The 13,843-nt window shown below is 53.9% G+C and overlaps 6 protein-coding genes and 1 non-coding gene across 7 annotated transcripts; 3 read left to right on the top strand and 4 right to left on the bottom strand.

The window, feature by feature from the left end:
- Positions 1 to 139: 139 nt before the first annotated feature.
- Positions 140 to 806, bottom strand: G6M90_00g060820 (uncharacterized protein; the record flags this gene model as incomplete). Its single annotated transcript, XM_066130708.1, has 3 exons — positions 140 to 190; positions 269 to 504; positions 566 to 806. The coding sequence occupies 3 exons, from the start codon at positions 804 to 806 to the stop codon at positions 140 to 142; spliced, it is 528 nt and encodes a 175-aa protein (XP_065986742.1).
- A 1,753-nt stretch (positions 807 to 2,559) lies between these two features.
- On the top strand, positions 2,560 to 3,293 carry G6M90_00g060810 (uncharacterized protein; the record flags this gene model as incomplete). The annotated part of the gene is made up of 2 exons (XM_066130707.1): positions 2,560 to 2,753; positions 2,813 to 3,293. 2 exons carry the CDS (start codon positions 2,560 to 2,562, stop codon positions 3,291 to 3,293), a joined length of 675 nt encoding a protein of 224 aa, XP_065986875.1.
- A 381-nt stretch (positions 3,294 to 3,674) lies between these two features.
- On the bottom strand, positions 3,675 to 3,746 carry G6M90_tRNA00000068. Its single transcript has one exon. It is a non-coding gene; the product is annotated as a tRNA-Thr (tRNA).
- Positions 3,747 to 4,310: 564 nt separating this feature from the next.
- On the top strand, positions 4,311 to 5,835 carry G6M90_00g060800 (uncharacterized protein; the record flags this gene model as incomplete). Its single annotated transcript, XM_066130706.1, has 5 exons — positions 4,311 to 4,552; positions 4,616 to 4,950; positions 5,046 to 5,347; positions 5,416 to 5,581; positions 5,651 to 5,835. 5 exons carry the CDS (start codon positions 4,311 to 4,313, stop codon positions 5,833 to 5,835), a joined length of 1,230 nt encoding a protein of 409 aa, XP_065986733.1.
- A 1,567-nt stretch (positions 5,836 to 7,402) lies between these two features.
- Positions 7,403 to 7,848, top strand: G6M90_00g060790 (uncharacterized protein; the record flags this gene model as incomplete). The annotated part of the gene is made up of 3 exons (XM_066130705.1): positions 7,403 to 7,428; positions 7,531 to 7,671; positions 7,752 to 7,848. 3 exons carry the CDS (start codon positions 7,403 to 7,405, stop codon positions 7,846 to 7,848), a joined length of 264 nt encoding a protein of 87 aa, XP_065986845.1.
- A 233-nt stretch (positions 7,849 to 8,081) lies between these two features.
- On the bottom strand, positions 8,082 to 10,203 carry G6M90_00g060780 (uncharacterized protein; the record flags this gene model as incomplete). The annotated part of the gene is made up of 2 exons (XM_014689161.1): positions 8,082 to 8,376; positions 8,462 to 10,203. The coding sequence occupies 2 exons, from the start codon at positions 10,201 to 10,203 to the stop codon at positions 8,082 to 8,084; spliced, it is 2,037 nt and encodes a 678-aa protein (XP_014544647.1).
- A 1,664-nt stretch (positions 10,204 to 11,867) lies between these two features.
- G6M90_00g060770 (uncharacterized protein) lies at positions 11,868 to 12,875 on the bottom strand (the record flags this gene model as incomplete). Its single annotated transcript, XM_014689160.1, has 1 exon — positions 11,868 to 12,875. The coding sequence occupies one exon, from the start codon at positions 12,873 to 12,875 to the stop codon at positions 11,868 to 11,870; it is 1,008 nt and encodes a 335-aa protein (XP_014544646.1).
- Between the last annotated feature and the right edge of the window lie 968 nt (positions 12,876 to 13,843).

Here is a 13,843-nt window from a genome sequence, read left to right as displayed (position 1 = left end):
CCTTGCGGCTATGACCAGAATCCACCTGCGCCCATTCGCCAAAAAGACATGCTGTTCTGAAAATGCGTTCGCAAAACCAGCGACGCTTGAGTCTCTCAGACGAAATAAGCTCAGGTGCACACCTCACTTTACGCAAGGGTTACTTCATGGCTCGGCGCCGACTAACCTGGGGTGGTCTCGCAACATGGACCTGTACACCTCGACGTAAGTAGATCGCAGCAGATCTGTACACTAGAAAACCGCAGGGACTGGGGGGATTGCACGTTACCGATTCACGCAGGGGATCAATAATGCCAAGGTTCTCCATGACTGTGGTCAGGGCATCAACGCCACCGTCTAGATGGACCGCGCCGAGAATGGCCTCCACGGCGGTCGCCATCATCTTTTCGGAGACACAGACTGTGCCTCCGTTTTTGATGATGCAGACGTCGAGTTGATGCGAAAACCCACGTTCAGCGAGATTCCTATTGCAAAGAGACTCTTTGCGCATAGAGTCCCAGACTCCTTTTGTAGACTTGTTAGAAATACTGCCGCGGGGGTGGTATCGGTGAATTGCAAACTGTACCTTTCTCGTAACCTTGGCTGTACCAGCGGTGGCATAGGACACTATCCGCAACAGTGTCGCCGTACACCGCGAGGCGGTCATTTTTCCGAATCTGCTTCATGGTATGGCCGTCATTGTAGCACGCCGTGCCGTCTGCAGACGCGTTCAGCGCCTCGGCACAGAGTTCTTTTTTAACAAATATATAACCGACAGCGACCTCGCAGCGCTTGATTCCATCACCGAAACGATTGTTAAAGTCCATGGCTGTGTTGTTTGGGAGAATATTTTGTTGTTAAGAAATCGGATATTGTGTGGTTGATTGTCAGTGAAGAAGACATATTCGCAATCAAGGGCCAGACTTTATACTACTTATCATGGAGGCTGGTAAGCACTTATGTGAGACACGATAGCTACGCATGATGGTTAGGGGTGGCTGGCTCTGGCCTAGGAGTGGCTGGCAGTATTAGTTAGTTGAGGACTCGACGAATCCAGAACCACCCCCACTAATTTCCTAAACAGTCCACAACCAACATGGCCAGCAACCCTCAAGCCGCCTGCTGCTTACTGGCAGCTGGTTTATTAGTTTTGACCATTGAGTCATGAAGAAAAAGGATCCAAAAATGGTGGCCCTTAGCTGTATGCCCCCTATATCTAGATTATAGGCGCACCATTTGGCTTTGACAGAAGGGACATGTCATGCCTACAAGATGGAGATGATTCTCAAGCAGTGCTGTGATCGCAGCCTCGATATGTGGCCTGCTGTAGAGGAGCGTGGGGATCAATGACAGGACCGTCTACGAGAACAACCAGCATTCTCCTGTGGAAACTGTGTAACGCAACTTCCCTAATGAATAATACTCTTTGTTTTTCATTGCATATGTGGCCGTATATGATCTTGGAGGATTTCTTGGTTTTTTTTACTAGTTGGTGAATATAGGTTTTGCTTTCTTTTCTTTTGACTTTTTGCTTTGTTCGCCCACGTATGTTGTGATGAGTTTGTGAAAAAGACAAAAGATGTCTGCAAAGGTTTCACAGGCAAAAGGGGGTATGAAAGTGGGGCACACTCCGACCGTACTATGATCTATTGCCTCGACACCTTCCAGATCCTACGAATTGTTAGACTAACCCTCGTCCGCAACTCGAGCAATTCAGAAATGGACGATGGCTGCGTCGACCCCCACTGCGTGCTGTGGACTCTGGAAATGAAAGATGGCCATGCCATCGTTTTCGGTAGGCAAACCCCTTATCATCTGGCAAATCCATCGCGACTGAAATAAGAATAATACACTTAGTCCCATCCAAGAAAGACCCTTGTCCTCGAGAGGGCAAGTACAATTCATGCATAATACTAGACTGTCGTCACCGAGATGGCCTGGCGCTGGCATGCCACTTGGCCTGCGCAGAACTGGGCCTGCCATCATTAGGAACCTGCAGGGTACGGCTTGGGACCCTGGGTTTGAAGAGTCGATTGCTCGGACGACTCACCTCAAGCGCCAATTGGCACGCACTGGTGCCTCAACGCTCGATTTAGCCCGGTGGACTTCGCAAGCTGAAGAGAACATGACTGAAGCTTCGAGTGGCTAGGTGAGAACCTCGTCGTGTATATGGGCGAGCTACGTGACGCTGCATGGTGAAACGTACGTGTCCGCTCTGAGCAACGAACCGGCAGAGGAACTTGTATACGATACCGAGATGATATCGACAGTTGACGTCATGTACATTACACGTGGTCCTCTGGGCGTGAGGAGGGTAGTATTCGCTTGCTCAAAGGAAACTCTGGAAATCGAAAGCTGCCCTTGGGACTGGTGGCAAAGCCTTCCGCTCGGTAACCTTTGCTCCTCTTTATCAAGTTGCCAATGCACTAATCGCCATAGGGACTCAAAATTCGCAACTTGCGGACCGACCAGCATGGGAATTTCCAACTCCCATTGTGGTCGGCCCCGTTTTATCGACCAGGGCTGATGCGATATCCTCCATGCCCATCCTTGGGGCCAGCTAGATACAACCGTCTTACGATGAACGACCCAGGCACGACGGGCTACTCGGTGGCATGGAACCCAGCCCGCCGAGCGCTTCGCATCGCCAGGCACATGGCCGTGGACGACGTGTCTTGCTACGCCAACATGGGGGACGACGCCACCGCATGGCTGCACATTCCAATCAGTCGCGGCGAGCTCCTGGCCGAGCTGTGGCGTCGTGATTGCTACCTGTATCGCCGAAATATAGTTGATTTAATCGTGGTGACAGCCGGCCGCGTACACGTATTAGGACATCATCCAACGCCAGGTCAAGCGTACACGTATTCCCGATTATAAAACTTCAAAGGCAACGGGATTACCTCTTCATCGACGACTCGGCGGGAATACGCGAACTGGCTCTGACTCTAGGACCAGAAGAAGCCAATGAGACACGTAACTTGCGCAAACCGGCGCCTGAATCGTGCTACCCGGCGATAACGTCAGTCGAGAGCTATTTGTATACGTTTGCGCCTCTTGAGAACCTCGACTTGATCAAGACTTGCAGTTTTGCGGCGTTGTTACGGGCTTGCTTTTCCAGTACCACAACGGCTCGCGAGCAAGTGTGGGGCAGGTCAGACTGGTTAGGACTGGAGCAACAAGTGCCTCGCGAAGCGACCATCGGATTCGCCATGTCACGAACGGCTGATCAATGCCCGTATGTCGGCAGTGTCCTGGTGTGCGTGGCGCCTTTGGCGAGGAACTTGCTTCCCGCCAAATCAGACTTGGACTGAGGTTACCTGTTGTGGCAACCTGGAATGGTGGTTCACGAGACGGCAGTGTCAGCTCGCACATGGGGGGTACACCAGTGCATCAACACGACTGTAGCGACCTGTGAAGATGTGAATAGTGACTGGTCTGGTACGCGTGACGTTGCAATGGAGCAGTTCAATCTTGCGTGCAGTTCCCCGACTTACTGTATACGGCATTCAGTGTTGGACAATTGAAGATTGAGAAGGGGTTGGCAAAAGCAGCCTACTATTGCTAACGTCAACTTGAAGACTTGGCAGGGGGTTAGAAAAGGGGTGGCTCAAGAAGCCAAGGCCCGAATAATCCACATGAAGCGCCACCTTGATGAGCTGTAATAACACCCCGCTTTATGAACAACAGCAAATGCTCCCTTGGCTTAGTGGTAAAGCGTATCACTAGTAATGATAAGATCACTGGTTCGATTCCAGTAGGGAGCAAGTTGTTTTTTTATAAACTTTTTGTGTAATTTCAACGTGTGTTGTGTTGGTGGATTAAGTGAGCCCAAGAAGTAACGCGTTTATTTTTATTGCGGGTGGTTTTTTCTTCTTCTTTGCATTGAGTATAACGCCGACAGGATCACAGGAGTTGTACTCCGTATCTGCGTCTTTTTCTATAGCAACAACTGAGTGAGAATGATGAGATATGACCAAACACCGTCGTCAGCATGGGACGTACACAGTACCGCACGGTTTGGTTACACATTGGCGTGACAAACATTTTGGAGCCTCCCAGCCTCTTTTTGCAGATTCAATCAAAGGTCTTTTGACTTGTATCCACCGTTCCAGGGCATGGTATAATGAATGGGAAGGGAACATTGAAGCGCGAAGCTGCACCAGCTCGGGCGCCAATGACCCGCCGCTCAGCGAGCCTCACCTCTGACCTAAGCGGCGCCAAGGGTCTTCAAATGTCAATTGCTTGCGGGCTTTGAGCTTCAATTTTGCGACACGTGCGGCTTCGTCCCAGCACCAATCACTCGTCAGCCTACCCTATGACCGCTTCTTATGGCATCCATTCTTCGGCCATTGCCTTGGCTTGGCCGGGCTTGGAAGCCACTTCCTTTCTCTAACCTGAACTTTACGCCAATTCCACTGCATGAGAAGATTGAGGAGGAGCTCTTTCCCGACTACCTCGCATCCCGTTACTATCCAGTCCGCGTCGGCGAGATCCTCAAAAATCGCTATCAGATTGTTGGCAAGCTGGGCTTTGGAGCCAGCTCAACCGTCTGGCTGGCTCGCGACCTACCGTGAGATGCTCTCGTAACTCCTCGGCTCACTTGACCTGTTCCTCCTACTAATTAACATGACAGTCGACGTCGGCATGTAGCCCTCAAGCTCTTTATACATTCTCAGTCCATGGGTGAGCAGTTGGATCGCGAACTCTCCATATACAAGCGCATCTCTGCATCATCATCCAAACATTCTGGTCGCAGTGCCGTCAGGGAGCTGCTGGATTCTTTCGATGTCTGTGGACCAGACGGCAGCCACCGGTGCTTGGTGCACCCGCCGCTCTGGGAGAGCACTTTGGCTTTCTTGCGCCGTAACCCGGTGGAAAGACTACCGGCGCCAGTCCTGGCCTTTATCCTCCGCCGTGTCTTTCTTGCTCTGGATTTTCTGCACACAGAATGTCAAATAATACACACAGGTACGTGTTGGGAGAACTGGGCCGAGCATAACCCTCCTTGGGCGTAGTTTATATAATTTGCCCCTTGGGAAGAGTACTGAATTGTTTTGGAGCAGACATCAAGGCCGATAATATCATGTTTGGCATTGGGGACGATTCGGTCTTCACGGCATTCGAGGAGCAAGAGCTGGCCGACCCGTCTCCGCGGAAAATCGTGGACGGCAGGGCCATCTATCTGTCACGCGAGCTTCAGATGCCCAAGATCTGGGGCGCTCCGGTTCTTTGTGACTTTGGATCAGCCGTTACCGGCGATGTAGTACATCTCGAGGACGTACAGCCCGACATCTACAGAGCACCCGAGGTTGTTTTGGAAGCACCGTGGTCCTATGAGATTGATATTTGGAATACGGCCTGTATGGTACGAATCTAAAAGGACATGAGCACGTACAGAATTTGAGCTGACTCAGGTCTGTACTGTCGTTTTAGATCTGGGATTTGTTCGAAGGAGGTCACCTGTTCACTGGACTTGATCCGGAGGATCAGAAATACCGCAGTCGAGCACACCTCGCTGAGATGGTTGCGTTGATCGGAACACCTCCAAAGGCGCTTCTTGATGCAGGCAAATCAAGCCACAAGTTCTTTACGGAACAAGGTAAGCGAACGGTAGATAATGAGATGATCCTTTGCTTGCTGCTGACACCAGCTACCGCTCGTCCCACAGGCGAGTGTCGTGCAGAGGCTCCACATCCAAATAGCACGTCGCTCGAAATGAGAGAGACGAGCCTGGAGGGAGAAAGCCGAGAGAAGTTCCTCGCTATGATGCGGAAAATGCTGCAGTGGGAACCCGCGAAGCGCGCCTCGGCCAAGGAGCTGGCTGAGGATGAGTGGATCATGGAGCACATGTAGAAATCTGCATGAGATTATTGCATTATTGCCCGAGCGTCTTTCCAAAGTGGTTTGTCACACCAGTAAGTAGCAGGCCAGAGCTTAGAGAGAGCCGGGTCACAATGTATGAAGTAATTACTGATTTGGATAGCTAGTGTCGTGCATACTGCCGCCCATGGCTGCAGAATAATGCCAGGACGGCCGGCTCAAGTTGAGGAGCTCACGATGTGATGTTGCAGAATCTCAGGACGAATTCCTGATGTATCACACCCGCTGTAGGCTTTCGCTCGCTCATATAAGCCATACCATTGACAGCACACGATAACACATCAGAACAAACCAAACAGCGCAAACAACAGTGATCCCTGGGAATGTCATCCCCATGGCCGCAACCCCCATCACAGAACTCATTTCGTCGAGCACAGCACTCCCGCTAAGCGTACACGTAGCAAGCCCGACCTGTATCGCCATTATCACCACGCTCGCTCGCTGATAGTCGCAAGGCAGCAAATCAGGACGGGAAGCTTTCGAGGAAACCTGATATCAAGTGCTCTGCGCCATGTATCCGCTGGCAAATTGCCCGTGTGGCCAGTATGTCGACAGAAAATGGGGGGAGATGTAGAGTTCACGGTAGTGGCATCACTTATTGGTGGGAATTAGGGCAGGGCCAATTCAAAATGATCTTTTTCAGGCAAACAACATAGAGGACATGTCACAAAACTCACCTCATGCCTCTAAAATGACTCTGTGGAGTTGGGGGAGCAGGTGAGACAATTGATACCCCTTGAGTAAAAACTTGGAATTATTTTACCTTTCTTACTTCCATCACCATAGAGCTAGAACTAGACTATATTAGAGAAATATACTATCCAGATATTACTATCGGGACTTAGTTTCCTCATATAGCCTCAGCTGGCGCCGGTTTACCTTCAGGCGCCTGGGTGGTGCGTAGAGGACCTGAGTCGGACCAAACACTTTACAAGAACTTCGGCAGCATCATGACTATATACATACCGCTAATCACAATCGGGGTTCCCCAGCCCCAGACTCGAAAACTGCTGCCACAGCTAACCCCTAACTCTGGCACGCAGGTCGCCCAGGAACCTTGTCCGTCAAGATTCCTGTTTTATCCTGCACTGTTCCGCAACAAGAGGCTATTCGAAAAATGGTAGTCTACTGTTGTGATCCATGCTGTTTGCTAACAGAAGTATTTCCAATCATGCTCGCTTTGGAAATTCTCCTAGAGAACAATGGGAGTGTTTCTTGTCGCATTCTCGGCCGCGACACCCTGAAAACGTCAGGTCCTAAACCCCGTTTGTTCTATTGCAGATTGACACAACTCACATTCCGCTGACATGGCTTCATAAACGCAAAAAATGGCTACTATTAGCTATTATTGCCTTGAGTATTCATGACAACTGCGCTGCACTACTAAGAGCCTTAAAACGTGAAAATTGCCCTTGCTTCTTCTCCCTTCCACCGCCAAGTCGCACACATCCGTTCTCTCAACAGCTTCAAAACCCATACTCGTTCATCATCACTGCCTGTATCAGATAAAATATAAATTCGGTTCCATTTAACAAACATAATGCATCAAGATCTCGTTTCAGCCACGTACGCCAAACACCACCTCGTCCTCTCTCTCTTCCTCCCTCCCCCCTCAAAAACAACCGCCTTCCCGCGAGTTATCCCGTGAGCTAATTTTCATCACGACAGCAACACCGATGCGCAAGCACGCGAACATGAGCTAGCCATGCTCAGGATGCAGCTCACTGCCTTGCGGAGGTCCATTTACCGTCTCGATGGCCTTCAGACGACAATCTATGGATGTCTCGTTGATCTTTCCAACCTCATCAGGTAGGTCGCGGTATATCGTCACGCCACAAACAAGGTGCACAACGCCCTAGACCAAGGCTAATATTTCTTGACTGTCCAAGCACGTTGGAAACCACGCACGACCTGTTGGAGCATCTCCACAACGTCATGGATGCGGAAGACGTCGGCGGTTTCCAGCAGTCGTCCGATAGGGAGTGAGTCGTCTTCGGAGCAACAATACTCGAGAACAGGGACATTGTCAAAATAGCAACGAGAAACCGCGTCATGGGGATTTGTCTGGGAACCACGGGCGCAGCATCACAAGGCGATATAAAGTCGGGCAAAATTGCAAGTTTTAAATACGCGAATCAAGCCAATCATTGGCATCATAGTTTATCCGCAAGCTCTACATGGGTATAAATAGCATCACGAACCCCCCAAACAATCCCACCTCATCCCGTCTTGGAAACGGACCCAGACTTGGTGGGAGTCGCCGTCCCGCTCGAGTCTGCAGATGTTTCCTGCTCGGCCACTAGAACCGGCTGTGGCCGTTTGCCCGTGACGATCAACCTCACCACCTTGACGAGCGTGTCCCTGCTTTCCCACGCGGGATACAGCCCGACGGCAATGAATGAGCAAAAGATCCAGATTATGCCCACCGTCACCCAGCCTGTAAAGAACTTTTTGGAGAAGATGTATCCCGAGCCGTACATGGGCATTGGCCAGAGGATCAGGAATGAAAGCGCCCTGTGTGAAAGGAAAAGAGACAAACAAGTTAGCAAAATCTTGCACCGAAAGAAAAAAAGGATTCAGTTCGTAGTAATAGACGTACATGGAAATGGTTATGATGCACGCAATCTTGAATGCGCGGTCCAGCTTGCGCTGCTCCTGGTCAAAGTTTGCCTGCTCAGCCATCTCGGCCACCCTTTGTGCCTCGGGGTCCAGGCCCTCGTTCTCGAGCATGTCGTGGTCGTCTGCGCGGCGGATATCCATCATGGACTGCCAGTCGTACTTGTCCAGGCCAAACACCAGACACAAGACGGGGATGAAGACGACGGGCGACAGCAGGGCCGTGACGTTGCCCGCCAGCATGGGGTCGTTGGAGCCGGTGCAGACGACGTCGAGCGCGCCGCACGTCTTCTTAGCCGTGACCAGCCAGGCGACGATGGCGCAGGCGGTGCCGAGGATGGGCGAGGCCGTGGCCGCCCAGCGGTTCTGCCCGCGCCAGAGCAGCGTCAGGGTCGCGGGCAGGACGGCGGCCGAGATGAGCACGCCCATGAGCAGGTACAGGTATCCCATGGAGATGCCGTTGTACCACAGGCCGACGGAGATGCAGCAGATGACGGCGGCGTAGACGACCATGCAGACGTGCGACATGTAGATGAGGTGCTTGCCCTTGGCGTCCGGGCGGAAGTAGGTGCGGTAGATGTCGTAGGTGAAGATGGACGAGGTGGCGACGAGCTCCGAGTTGAAGGACGAGGTGACGGCCAGGAAGACCAGGACGAGGGTCGCGGCGGCGCCGCCCTTGCCCAGCAGCGCGACGGCGGCGTAGGGCAGCGCCAGGCCGGCCGAGACCTCGGCCTCGGTCATGCGGTTGGGAAAGGTCGGGAAGCGCGGGCTCGACTCGAGCGCGAGGGCGGACAGGCCGAGCGTCGTGGCCGTCAGCCAGGGGATGGCGAACCAGGCCAGGCCGCCCATGATGTAGCCCGGCAGCGCGTGGACGGGGTGCGCGGCTATGGCCTTGTTGTAGTAGCCGTTGTCGAGGAAGACGGTGCCGAAGTTGCCGACGATGTTGATGACGAAGAAGACGGCGCCGCCCTGCGACCGCATCGTCAGGTAGCTGCCGTCCTGGTTGCCGGCGACGGGGTGCCGCGCCGCCGCCTCGACGAGCAGGTCGTACACGGCGGCCGGGCTGCCCAGCACGTCCGACGTGGCGTAGGCCGTCAGCGCAAAGGTGATGATGATGATGAAGAGCGCGAAGCCGTGGATGTAGTCGGTGATGAAGGTGGCCTTGAGCCCGCCGACAAACGTGTACGCCACCACCGGCACGGGCATGATGAAGATGGCCGCCACGGCGTGCACGCCCGTCAGCGCGTTGATGGTGGCCGCGCCGCCGGCAATCAGCATCAGCGACACGAGCACGTTGGTGATGAGCCCAAACGTGATGAAGGTAAAGTGCGCCGGGGGCCCGTACCGCGCCTTGATGGCCTCGAGGAACGTGTGCGCGTTGGGCGCCCGCTTCTTGAGCGTGATGGCCAGCGTCGCGAAGAGCAGGATCTGCACCGTCGCCCCGGACGCGTACCAGAACGGCCCGGACACGCCGTACCGGTAGCACACCCCCGACGACTGGAGGAGCGTCGCCGCCCACGTCCACGACGACACCACCGCCGCCGCCACCAGGCCCGACTTCATGGTCCGGCCCGCCGTGTTGAACATCTCCGACGTCTGCACCTCGTTGTTGAACCGCTTGAGTATGTGTGTGAGCGCCACCATGAAGATGGCAAAGGCGAAGCCGACGCCCAGGATGATGCCGTAGCCGAAGCCTTGGCTGAGCGCCGGGCCGGGGGAGGACATTGTCGCGATGGCTATCTCGGCCTCAACAGCAGCACTCGGACCTTGCTAGTTTTGCTTGTAACCTGCCACGCTGGATTGTGGACTGACGTGCAAAAACACTCGAGGGGGGACTGGTTTGCTCTTAAGGCATCAAGATGATGGCTCCGAAGCTTGCGAGCGAGCGTCCGGATCCATGGGCTGAAACGACATCGGACCGGGACTCGCATGAGGTTTAGACCCTTGCTGTATTGTAAGTATCGGTAATTAGATAGCGTTGCCGGGCATTTGGGGACCGAACCGTAAAGTCGCCAAGGCAAGCTTATCTACCTAATCTGCATGTGAGACCAACACTGTCGGGGACGTGCTCCGAAGACGGCACAACTCCACATGTTTGTGATGGAATTTTCTGTACGGGTGGGCTTGTTTCATGGGGGTAGCGGACCTGAGTCGTTTTTTGCTGTAAATCCATTGCATGATATCAGTCATGCCATCTCAATGGTTTGAACTTTGGACGGGTGTGACCGTGTAAGTGGCCATATACATACCGCAGCGGCCTCCAAACTTGCCTCGTTTCATAGTTAAAATGGCAATAAATCATCTTTATTTTCACCACGTTACCTAGAATCACCCCAGTTAGAGAATGAAACACAAAGCTATCATCAGCCAGCGACTGACTCACCGCATGTATCCCCAAGCATCAATGACGGCCACAGTCCGTTTCGGCCACTCTCAAAGCAAGTCGTGTCGCAGCCATACCGTACATGCCCTATCCATGCCTTGCAAGCTCGGCTCTTTGCATAACGCGCATCAAGAAAGAGTCGGGAGACCCCGTATCAAACGTTTGTCGTGGTTGATAAGCCCTGTCTGATAACGAAACTCTTACCTGACGGAACAGAAGCGACCAATCACATGTTGGCCTGGTTCCCAAAGCGTTAGCGCCAACTTTAAATGACTTACATGTGAGTGTTGGTTTGATAGACTGGAAAAGACGCAACGATTCTTATATGAAGTCGCAGGAAAGCGGATTTTATCCCCGCTCTATATGTAGAGTATTAATCATTTGTGTCCCTCGATCCCAATGAGATGGGTGCCAAAGCTGGCATTTCGCCCATCACTGGGCGGACAGCTTTAGACCGCGGAGCGCAGCATCAAGATCTGTTGGTGATAAGACCAGACAGATGCCCCACAGCGAACCCGCTTCTAAATCCGTGCGACCAACAGTCCCGACAGACCAATGGGGCTCGCTCACGATTCACTTATCAGGCACCTCGGAACGACATGCCGGGGAAGCAAGATACTTGCTCGATGATATGACTAAAGACCAAGACAACCCCAGGTTCTTGGCTGGGCATGCTTTTCTGTTATCCATGCATACCATGCCGTGTGAAAGATGGGGTAGATCAGGCTAGACTTACTTGATGCCGCCATGCGTCAGGTAAAGTGAGCTTGCGTAGTTGGTCTGCTGTACATACAGGACTGTCGACATGTGTTGGTTGCAGTAGCAAAAAGGCCCCCTTATCACACAAAAAACACCACCACTATGCAGGAACCGGCGTTTCCTTCAAGCATGCTAATATACATTCTAGGGTATCTCAGTATGACTACACCGCATTGTTGCCATGAATAAATATACTTCGTAGCGCGTCCATGTTCTTTTTTTTTCGCCCAGCCAGCCCCCATCACCATCATCTCTGCAATCGACTGCGCGCCTCGCCACCTCCAACACTCCTCTTGGCCTCATCCACCAACCCCTCGTCAAACAAGGTCGCCCATCGACCGGCCAGGTCCTCCAAATCCCATCCGAGGGCCGAGTCGACGCCAACCTCTGCGGCCACAGAAGTGACCAACCTCCCGTCGAGCCCACACGGCACGAACCGAGCCCACGGGTTGACAGCCTCCCCTCCCGTCACTGGCACATCGATATTCACGGCAATGCCCAGCGCCGTCACGTACCGCCGGTGATGAACACCCAGCGCCGCAATCTTGCGCTCCTGCCCACTCGACGTCGTCACCCACACGCCGGGCTCGTCACGAGCCGTGTACGTCTGGATGCCAAAGAGCTCAGAGAGGAGGCGCTGCGTCGTCGTCTCCAAGTGATTCGCGTACGAGGCCACGCCGTACTTGGGATACAGAGAGGAGTGCATGTCGATGATGGGCCAGAGAACGATTTGCCCCGGCCCGTGGTACGTCGTCAGGCCGCCGCGGCTCGTCTTCCTGACCTGCGGAGTGAAGCGGTGCGCAATCGGGTTGCGGCGGTGCCCCAGGCCAATGTCCAGCGGCTGTTGCAGGCGCGTGGCCTGCTCCGCCGTCAAGTCTTCCTGGCGGCGGCCGAGCGTGAAGGTGGGCGTGGCTTCAAACGATAGGAGGCGCGGCCGTGGCACATGGCAGCTCGGCGCTGACAGTCGCTGTTCCTCGGATGATGCCTTCCATTGGAGAAACCGGGCCCGATGCTGCTCCTGTGCGTCCTCGGCCTGTTCGTAGGGGGCCAGGCCGGTCAAGGGGTCCCCCTTGAGGTGGACGTGCTCCAGGATAGTCAGCCTCCTGTCTGAATGAGCCCATCTCGGCGCTGCGGGCAGTCCCAGGGCGGGTTTCGTCGACGGGTTGCGCGGCCAGCCTCGACGACATAGGGGTGATTTGCATGCCGGTGATGGCGAGGCGGCGCGGAGGCGACGTGGCAAGGCGGCGCACCGCATCATGAGGCTGGCATGTGGTTTTCTAGCTCGTGCGGATAGTGCATAGGTTCATGAGGGGCTTGATAGACGGTGTGAGGTGGTTGGTGAGATGCTTCACATTGTACAGAGCGATGTCGGGTGAAGACTGGAGATTCGAGGTCTGCCTGGCAGATTTGGCACGGTTTCGCCAATTCGCTGGTTTCTGGCAGCGGCGCGACCCGCTTCAGCTTCAGCTGTCGGCATTTGCGGCAATCCCATTGGGCGGTGCCTCTGCGATAGTGTCTAGACCTATGAGTTGCCAGCGATAAACCAAACATAAACTCTTCAAGGTGATCCAGCAAGCAACAACCGGCCATTACCAATCACCCTCAATCTTTAACCGCAGCACTGTCAAGTGTGCCAAGCCTGGTGGTAGTTGTAGTTGGCAGATGCTACGGGCAAGACTGGGGGACAATGGGTTGAGATTGTGCTTTAACCGTACCAGCCAAAACCTGGCTCCTCAACCAATCGACTCGATCCAATGTCGTCCTCGACAACCAAGTCACCGCAGCCTCCATAGGCAAATGACGGCTCTACTGTTCATCACCCGGGCCGTTGAGCTCCTCCAGCAGCCACTATCGACTTGAGCTCTGGCCCGTTTGACAAGGACCAACCGAATCCCATGGACGGGCGCAAAGGACAATCTGTGCCAGCCCAAGACTACGTGCCCGCGGATACACCAAACCCCTACCACGAGGAATCTATCCGCTTCTCGGCGAATATTCTGTGGCCCGGAAGGCCAACCCTTGCTGCCTCAAGTATCTGCCACGCATGGAATGATATGCCGGTGACGACGCGGGTGACAAAGGCACTGCTGCTACCCTGCGGGCCGGGGTGCGCGCAGAAGAAATTCAACGCGGACATTTCAAACTGCGGCTCGGAACTCCAAGGTTGACGCGATCAAGGCATTGTGCACGGTGGAGTTGGAGTTGGAGAGGTGCGAGGGAGCT

Source organism: Metarhizium brunneum, chromosome 3 (genome assembly GCF_013426205.1).
Source record: "Metarhizium brunneum chromosome 3, complete sequence".
NCBI lineage: Eukaryota > Fungi > Ascomycota > Sordariomycetes > Hypocreales > Clavicipitaceae > Metarhizium > Metarhizium brunneum.
Note: the sequence above shows the minus strand (reverse complement) of the source record. Positions and strands in the feature narration are given on the sequence as shown.